The sequence below is a fragment of the Mus pahari genome, chromosome 10 (genome assembly GCF_900095145.1).
Source record: "Mus pahari chromosome 10, PAHARI_EIJ_v1.1, whole genome shotgun sequence".
NCBI lineage: Eukaryota > Metazoa > Chordata > Mammalia > Rodentia > Muridae > Mus > Mus pahari.
The window spans coordinates 54,744,108-54,754,163 of NC_034599.1; the positions used below are offsets into that span (position 1 = coordinate 54,744,108).

Sequence of the window (10,056 nt, forward strand, 5' to 3'; positions counted from 1 at the left end):
TTTTTCCCAATCTGTAGGTTGCTGATTTGTCTTATTGACTATGTCCTTTGCCTTACAGAAACTTTCTAGTTTCATGAGGTCCCATTTATCAATTCTTGATCTTAGAGCATGAGCCTTTGGAATTCTATTTAGGAAATTTCCCCCTGTACCAAGGAGTCCAAGACTCTTTCCCACTTTCTCTTCTATTAGAATCAGTGTATCTCATTTCATGTTGAGGTCCTTGATCTACTTGGACTTGAGCTTTGTACAAGGTGACAAATATGGGTCTATTTTCATTTTTCTACATACAGACAGCCAGTTAGACCAGCAACATTTATTGAAGATGCTTTCTTTTTTCCATTGTATATTTTTGGCGTCTTTGTCAAAGATCAAGTGACCGTATTGTGTGGTTTTATTTCTGGGTCTTCAATTCTATTCAATTAATCAACATGTCTGTTTCTGTACCAGTACCATGCAGTTTTTTTTTAATCACTTTTGCTCTGTAGTAAAGCTTGAGGTTAAGGATGTGATTCCTCTAGCTGTTTTTATTGTTAAGAATAGTTTTTGTTATTCTGGACCTTTTGCCTTTCCAGATGAATTTGAGAATGCTCTTTCCATGTCCTTGAAGAATTGTGTTGGGATTTTGATGGGGATTGCATTGAATTTATAGATTGCCTTTGGTAGGATGGCCGTTTTTACTTGTTAATTCTGTCAATCCATGAGCACGGGAGATGTCTCCATTTTCTTGATTTCTTTCTTGAGAGACTTGAAGTTATTGTCTTACAGGTCTTTTAACTTGTTTGGTTAGAGTTACCCCAAGATATTCTATATTATTTGTGGCTATGGTGAAGAGAGTTGTTTCCCTAATTTCTTTCTCAGCCTGTTTATTGTTTTTATAAAGGAAGGTTACTGATTTTTTTTGAGACAGGGGTTCTTTGTGTATTTCTGGCCGTCTTGGAACTCACTTTTTAGACCAGGCTGGCCTTGAACTCAGAAATCCACCTGCCTCTGCCTCCCAAGTGCTGGGATTAAAGGCATGCATCATCACTGTCTGGCAGTTGAGTTAATTTTATATCTGTCCACTTTGCTGAAGTTGGTTATCAGCATTTTGCTGTATAAAAGACTCACACCTCAATATTAAAGATAGATACTATCTCAGAGTAAAATGATGGAAAAACATTTTCCAAGCAAAGGGTCCCAGGAGTTGCCATCCTAATATTCAATAAAATAGACTTTCAACCACAAGTTACCAAAAAAGGTAAGGAAGGACACTTCATATTCATCAAGGGGAAAATATACCAAGAGAAAGTCTCAGTTCTGAACATCTGTGCCCCAAATGCGCGATCACCCAAATTCATAAAAGAAACTTTACTAAAGCTCAAAACACACATCGAACCCCACACAACAATAGTGCGATATTTCAATACCCCACTCTCACCGATCGACAGGCCATGAAAACAGAAACTAAACAGAGATACAGTGAAACTAAGAGAAGTTATGAACCAAATCGATTTAGCAGATATCTACAGAACATTTCACCCTAAAACAAAAGAATGCACCTTTTTCTCAGTACCTCATTGTACCTTCTCCAAAATCGACCATATAATTGGTCACAGAACAACCCTCAACAGATACAAAAAGATTGAAATAATACCATGCATCCTATCAGATCACCATGGCCTATGGCTGGTCTTCAACAACAGCAAAAACTACAGAAAGCCCACATACACTTGGAAACTGAACAACTCTTTACTCAATGATAAATTGGTCAGGGAAGAAATAAAGAAATTAAAAGACTTCCTGGAATTTAATGACACATCATACCCAAACTTATGGGACACAATGAAAGCAGTGCTTAAAGGAAATTTCATAGCACCAAGTGCCCTGGTAAAGAAACTGGACAGATCTTACACTAACAACTTAACAGTACACCTGAGAACTCTAGAACAAAAAGATGCAAACTCACTCAAGAGGAATAGAAGGCAGGAAATAGTTAAACTCAGGGCAGAAATCAATCAAATAGAATCAAAGAAATTAATACAAAGAATCTGCAAACCCATAAGCTGGTTTTTTGGAAGAATCAACAGGTTAGCCAAACTAAAGGGTCAAGAGGCAGTATCCAAATTAATAAAATCAGAAATGAAAAGGGAGACGTAACAGAAATGGAGGAAATTCATAAAAAATCATCAGATTCTACTATAAAAGCCTATACTCAACCAAACGGGAAAAATCTGGATGGTTTTCTAGACAGATGCCACATACTAAAGTTAAATTCAGAGCAGGTAAACTATCTAAACAGGCCCATATCACACAAGGAAATAGAAGAAGTCATTAAAAACCTCCCAACCAAAAAAAAAAGCTCACGGCCAGATGAATTTAGTGCAGAATTCTTCCAAACCTTCAAAGAAGATTGGATACCAATTTTCCTCAAACTATTCCATAAAATAGAAACAGAAGGAACACTACCTAACTCATTCTTTTAAGCCACAATTACTCTGATATCTAAACCACACAAGGACCCCCCAAAAAAGAGAACTTCAGACCAATCTTGCTTATGAATATTGATGCAAAAATACTGAATAAAATTCTTGCAAACTGAATCTAAGAACACATCAAAACCATCATTCACCATGATCGAGTAGGTTTCATTCTAGGGATGCAAGGTTGGTTTAATATATGAAAATCCATTAACATAATCCACTATATAAACAAACCAAAAAAAAATCACATGATCATCTCCTTAGATGCAGAAAAAGCATTTGACAAAATGCAACGCCCCTTCATGCAAAAGTATTAGAGAGATCAGGGATTCAAGGGTCATACCTAAACACAATAAAATCTATTTACTGCAAACCAACAGCCAATATCAAATTAAAGGAAGACATACTTGAAGCAATCTCAGTGAAATTGGGGACAAGACAAGGATGTCCACTCTCTCCATATCTATTCAGTATAGTACATGAGCATGCTAGAACAATAAGACAACGAAAAGAGATCAAGGAGATACAAATTGGCAAAGAAGAAATAAAGGTATCACTATCTGCAGATGATATGATAGTATACATAAGTAACCTCAAAAATTCTACCAGAGAACTTCTCCGGCTGATAAACAAGTTCATCATATTAGACCCTTAAAAAGGAAAAGGAAGCACATGATGTTGAAAGCTAAAAATCAGTGATATAGAATGCAAATAAGAATCTGTAATATGGGGGCTGGTGAGATGGCTCAGTGGGCAAGAGCACCCGACTGCTCTCCCGAAGGTCTGGAGTTCAAATCCCAGCAACCACATGGTGGCTTATAACCATCCGTAACAAGATCTGACGCCCTCTTCTGGAGTGTCTGAAGACAGCTACACTGTACTTACATATAATAAATAAATCTTTAAAAAAAAAAGAAAAGAAAAAAGAATCTGTAATATGTTTGTTTATACTGTTGCTTTAAGGCACTATACTATAAGATAAACATGAAGCATTAACAACATGTACTTCAAGATTAGGAAACAAGAAGAGGCTGGAGTTCCAGAATCACCTTTGTGTATTCACTATTAATATTCCAAATTCATACGGCCAGCCCAACTATGACAAACAGAGTAATACTTCTAACTTAGGGGGACAGTGGAAATCTAAAACATGTTAACAATCAAGTTAACTCAGTTTGTTAACTTTGTATAAAAGAAAAAGATTGCCATAATTCTGCACCTCTTTCTTTTAAAATTTGGCAACTAAGTGCCTCCACTTTCTAAAGTTTTGCATGAAAAACCTTAGAGTTTCTTCAAATACTTAGAATCAAGGTAAAGATATTCCATATACCCGCGTTGATATAACAGCAGAGATAGAAAAGGAACTGAAAGCGAGGAACTAGTTAATCTATTAAAATGGTCAAAATCTAAAAATTGCTTTAGAATTAAAACGTGAACTCAGTAATCTTGTAGGGTACCTAATACATACACAGAATTTATTTTTAACCCTAAATACTTGGAAAATGAAGTTTATAAATGCCTTTGAGGCAGCCAGTCCTCTCCTATATTTTACAAGAGTGGGTCTGTGTGACAAAAGAACTTGGCAGGTGTGTCATTCTAATAATAGAAAAGATTACCATTCCCATCTTTGGAATGTCTTTATTTGGTAGCTTTTACATCTCTGTCAGAGAAGCCACTGTTTTATGTTGTGAGTAGCTCCATTCTGTGTTTCAACAGAGTCTTCAGCCAATAGGTAATAAGGAAATGGGTTTCCTTAGCAACTTGACTGGATGACCTGAGAGTGACTCTTCCTTCATTCTAGTCCCAGGAGGATTGCAGCCTTGTTTGGCAGCTTGAGTACAATCTAATTAGAGACCCTGACTTAGAATGACCTGATAAGCACCTCCTAATTCTCTGACTTTTGGAAAGTGGTATATATGAGCCTGGTAGCAGACTTAAAATCTCATCTTCCTGTGGAGAGTGGCCCAGTGGTAGGGCTCTTGTATAGCATACCCAAAGCCCTGGATTTAATACACGGTATTGCAAAAAGTGAGGGAAATGAAAGGAAGGGAACAGAGGAGGGAAGGAAATCTGTGAACCAAATAAGAAGTACAAAAATAGATTCATGTAAACATAATGTGCTGAGATAGTTTAGTGGAATAAAGGGTTAGCTCAACAAACTAATGGCATTGAACAACTTGGCATTTATCTGTTAAAAGAGAACTCTCTTTCCATGACAAGTTACCTTGAAATGAGTTATGCTGATTTAAGAATTAAAGCTATTAAATTTGTAAGAAAATTTAAGAAATAAAAAATGGGCAAAGTTTTTTTTTTAGGATATATAATCATCAACTAAAAGTAGAGGAAAGTGATATTAAGAGTTCCCTAAATTGAAAATTTAATGCTTTTCAAATAATATTAAGAGAATAATGGTTGGCTGTGAGTATCTGCATCGCTGTCAATCGCCTGCTGGTAGAGACAAGAGGACAGCGACCCTAAGCTCCTGCCTGCAAACACAACACAGCATCAGAAATAGTGTTAGAGTCTGATGCCTGCCTGTGGAATGGATCCCAGGTTGGGCTGGTCACTGGATGGCCTTTCCTTCAGTCTCTGCTCCATTTTGTCCCTGCATTTCTTTTAGATAGGAACAATTCTAGGTCAGAAATTTTGAAGGTGGATTGGTGACCCCCATCCCTTCACTGGTCTCTTCAGATTCCCTCTTCCCACTGCTGGAAATTTCAGTTAAGATCACCCCTATTGTGTCCTCTCACATCCCAAGTTTCTGAGACTTTCTAGAGGTTCCCCCCTGACTCTCAGAGGCTGCATATTTCCATTCATTTTCCTTCCCCTTTGGGTTTCTCTCCTGTTTCTCCCCCATACCAGATCCTGCCCCCTTCCCCCACTTCACCCAGTTCCCTCCCTCCCTCTGCCTCTTGTAATTATTTTGTTCCCCTAAGTGTGATTGAAGCATCCTCACTTGGGCCTTCTTTTTGTTAAACTTCTTAGAGTTTGTGGGTTGTATCATGGGTATTCTATACTTTTGGTTAATATCCACTTATGAGTGAGTATATACCATGTCCTTTTTGGTCTGGGTTACCTCACTCAAGATGTTAACCTCTGGGGCTGGTGAGATGGCTCAGCAGGTAAGAGCACCTGACTGCTCTTCCAAAGGTGCAGAGTTCAAATCCCAGCAACCACATGGTGGCTCACAACCATCCTTAACGAGATCTGACTCCCTCTTCTGGGGTGTCTGAGGACAGCTCCAGTGTACTTACATATAATAAANAAATNAAAAAAAAAAAAAAAAAGATGTTAACCTCTATGGAAGTGTTGGGGGAAGGATTGAAGGAGCTGGAGTGAAGGGGATGGCAACCCCATAGGAAGACCAACAGTGTCTACTAACCTGGACCCCTGGGAGCTCCCAGAGACTAAAGGAATGACCATCTAGAGACTACCCCACCTGGGGATCCATCCCATATACAATCACCAAACCCAGACACCATTGTGAATGCTAACAAGTGCTTGCTGACAGGAACCTGATATAACTGTACCTGACAAATACAGAAGTGGATGCTCATACCCATCCATGGAACTGAGCACAGGATCCCCAATGAAGGAGCCAGAGAAAGGACCCAAGGAGTTGAAGGGGTTTGCAGCCTCATAGGAGAAACAATAATATGAACTAACCGTCTCCCCCACCCCCCCAAGCTCCCAGGGTCTAAACCACCAACCAAATAGTACACATGGTGGGACTCATGGCTCCAGATGCATATGTAGTAGAGGATGGCCTAGTCGGACATCAGTGGGAAAGGAGGCCCTAGGTCCTATGAAGGCTCTATGCCCCAGTGTAGGGGAATGCCAGGGCCGGGTAGTGGGAGTGGGTGGGTTGGTGAGCAGGGGCAGGGGCTGGGGCTGGGGGAGGGAAACCAGGAAAGGGGATATCATTTGAAATGTAAATAAAGAAAATATCTAATTAAAAGAAAAAAAACCACTTAGAAAACAAAGCAAACAAAAACAACCAAAGAGCATACTTAGGCTGGCACATATAGCAGAGGACTGCCTTGTCTGGTCTCAGTTGGAAAGGATGTGCCTAATCCTGTAGAGACTTGTAGCCCTAGGGAAGAGGATGCCTGGGGAGGGGGTGGGGAGAGGAAGGTGCCCTCTCAGAGGCAAATGGGAGGGGGAATGGGATAAAAAATTCCAGGAAAGGGGACCAGGAGGGAGGGCAACATCTGGAATATAAATAAATAAAATCAATAATAATGAAAAGTATGTATATATTAAAAAAAAAAGAGAACAAACACCATACCACAGCCATGGTAACAACATGTTTAATTGTTTATAATTCTGATACCCAGCAGTATACTTAGAAGCAAAATATAATATAAAGATTTATACCTGGATATTAACTTAAGGAATATTAGTTTCTTGAAAATATATTTTATAGTCATGAGCATGGGTATCATTTCACTGATTTGACCCTGTTTTCTTTTAGTGATGTTTTATAATTCTCAATGTAGACATCTTTACTTTTTCCATTAAGTTTATATTATTTTGATTTTATGAATGGAATTACTATTCTTTGATCATTTGTATAGAAATAGAGTTGATTTTTCCATATCAATTTAATTTCTTGTATTTTTGCTGAATGTATTAGCTATAAAAGAGTTTTGTAGATTCTCTTTAGGATTGTCTCTGTATGATTGTGCCATTTTTCATAAAGGTCTTCTGTAAAGATGCATGATTTATTTTTCCTAATGGATCTTAAATGTTTATATGTATATACATTATGAAATTAACGACCTTATATTTGCTGAGTCTGTAAGAAAATTTTGTTTTAAAATAGTCTTTTTAAAATATTTTAAATATCCATAAGGAAAAAACATTCTCTGGTTTTCAGTCTTTATTTGTAAGGTCAATAGATCTCTGAAGTATATGCTACATCTCAGCAGTGTATTTGTTGCCAAAAAGTGATACAAAGGGGTCATGTTAATCATGTTTTGAGTATCAGAATAGATGAATTTTATATATACTTAGTTTTTGGCCTGCTTACTTTTATATTTCCTAATGGTAATGCTTAAATGAAATAAATAAGAATTTTTCTGTTGAATTTCCTATTTGGCTTCATTTAATCAAGTGCTGGTAATAGTTACAGAACTTTTCTTAGTATCTGACACTTATCAAATATTTAAAACTTAGTTTATTAATTCTTCAGTATTTTGAAAGTACACTAATTTGTTTCTGTGCTTTTCTTTTGTTAGGTATAACCCGAAAAAACCCAAGAACACCCCTTTCTGATCTTCAAGGCATGAACACTCTAAATGAAAAAAATCAACAGTAAGTTTGGTATATGTTTACAAGGCAAGATGAAATAAATAACTATCTCATATTTTTGGATATTACTATATAGCCTGGTAGCCTGTGATTTTTCTGCCTCAGGCTGAGTGTTAGGATTATAGATGTGTACAACCCACTCAGATTTATGTTTTTGTATATTTGTGAGAATGTGTTGTGTACATGCTTGTGTGGGTAAGGGTGAATGTATCATGGCACATGTGTGATGCTCAGAAGACAGCCTTGGATGTCAGTTCTGTATTTTACCTTTTTTGTGGTGACTGGATCTCTTTGTTGTTCAGTACTGTATACATCAGGCTATTTGCCTCACAGGTTTCTGGAGATTGTTTTGGCTTTGCCTTGTGTCTTAGCATAGGAGTACTGGGTTTATAGATGTGTTATGGCATCTAGCTTTTACATTAGTTGTGGGGTTCTTTCTCAGATTCTCAAGACTTATGCACCAAGTACAGAAAGCACTGAGTTGCCTCTCCTGTTCACAGATTTTGCTTTAAAATTTTATTTATTTACTTTGCCTTTGTTGGGATTGGGAAATGTGCATAGGATGTGTTTGAAAAAGTGAGGAAAATGTGGAGGACCAATTTCTCTCCTTCACCCATTGAGGACCCAGATATCAAACTAATATTATCAGGCTTGACAGCAAGTGCCTTATACTCTGGGCTGTCTTGCGATTCCCACCCTGGGATTTCTATTCTGTTTGCTTCTTGGTTTGTTTGAGACAGTGTATCATATTGTATAGTCTGTCTTAGAGCTTTCTATGTAACCAGAGATGATCTTGAATTTCTGATCCTCCAACTCTGAAAAAACAGAATTAAAACAAAAACAAACAGCACAAATCCTAGGAAGAAAACTATCTAGGTATGAAGGGGGGAAAGACGGGTACAAGTAATATTCTTAAGAGAAAGGAAAGAGTCCTATAAATACTGAGAAGGAAAACTTGAAACTCTTGAAAATAAAGTACACTAATAACATTTGAACATGTAGAATATATTCATTCATTAGTTTAAAGTACATGTCAATTATTCTTCTATCCACTGCACATACAACATTAAAAAACCAAACTAAAATCCTTTGGGTGTGCTGGAACTCACTATGTAGATTAGCCTAGCCCCTAACTCCCAGAGATCCCTCTGTCCATTGTTCCAGCAGGCTGGAACCACCATGCCTGGCCTCCTTCCAAGTTTTTTGTTTTGAATTGGTCAACTATTCATATTTACGATTGACTTGTAGTCTCCAACACTGGGAGTAACTGGGTCCAGGAGGACCCAGGCACATGGAAACTCTGCCCAACCAGAGGCACAGGTTCCTTCTGGTCTGGGCTGTTGCCTTGAGCAGAACTTTGGTGGGAACTCTGCAGCCATTCCCACAATAACCAGAGGAAGCTCCATTCCCAGGGGCTCTAACACATACAGGATCACAGGATCACAGGAGCTTGACCAAACCAGGATCTCAGGGTCCCAGAGGCAGCTTGACTACCAGGAGCTCTGACATACCCAGCATCTTAGGATCATAGGATCCCAGAATCACAGAACCACAGAGACAGCTGGATTCTGAGGAAATTCTGACATAACCAGGATCACAGGGAGGACAGGCTCCAGTTAGGTATACCAAGGTCACGTAGCACTAGAGATAACCAGATAGTGGGAGGAAAGTATAAGAACATAAGTAACAGAAACCAAGGTTACTTGGCATCATCAGAACCCAATTCTCCCACCATAGGAAGTCCTGGATACACTATCACACTGGAAAAGCAAGATCTGGATCTAAAATCACTTCTCATGATGATGATAGAGGACTTTAAGAAGGAAATAAATAACTCCCTGAAAGAAATACAGGAGAACACAGGTAAACAGGTACAAGCCCTTAAAGAAGAAACACAAAAATCCCTTAAAGAATTACAGGAAAACAAAGAGGTGAAGGAAATGAACAATCTTGAATGCAAAATCTAAAAATGGAAATAGAAACAATTAAGAAATCACAAAAGGAGACAAACCTGGAGTTAGAAAACTTAGGAAAGAGATCAGGAGTCATAGAATACAACAACAGAATACAAGAGAATGCAAAAAAACAAAAAGCTCCTGACCCAAAACATCCAGGACACAATGAGAAGACCAAACCTAAGGATGATAGGTATAGAAGAGAATGAAGATTCTCAACTTAAAGGGCCAGTAAATATCTTCAACAATATTATAGAAGAAAACTACCCTAACCTAAAGAAGAAATGCCCATGAACATAAAAGAAGCCTACAGAGCTCCAAATAGACTG

At 38.0% G+C, this 10,056-nt stretch overlaps 1 protein-coding gene across 4 annotated transcripts in view; it reads left to right on the plus strand.

Annotated features, from left to right (window-relative positions):
• Myo9a (myosin IXA) overlaps nt 1–10,056 on the plus strand; it is a 186,638-nt gene that overhangs the window by 91,014 nt on the left and 85,568 nt on the right. For all 4 annotated transcript variants that reach the window (XM_029543622.1, XM_021207762.2, XM_029543623.1 and 1 more), the window contains exon 16: nt 7,700–7,775. In XM_029543622.1, the coding sequence (XP_029399482.1) occupies nt 7,700–7,775 (76 nt within the window). The remainder of the gene's footprint in view (nt 1–7,699; nt 7,776–10,056) is intronic.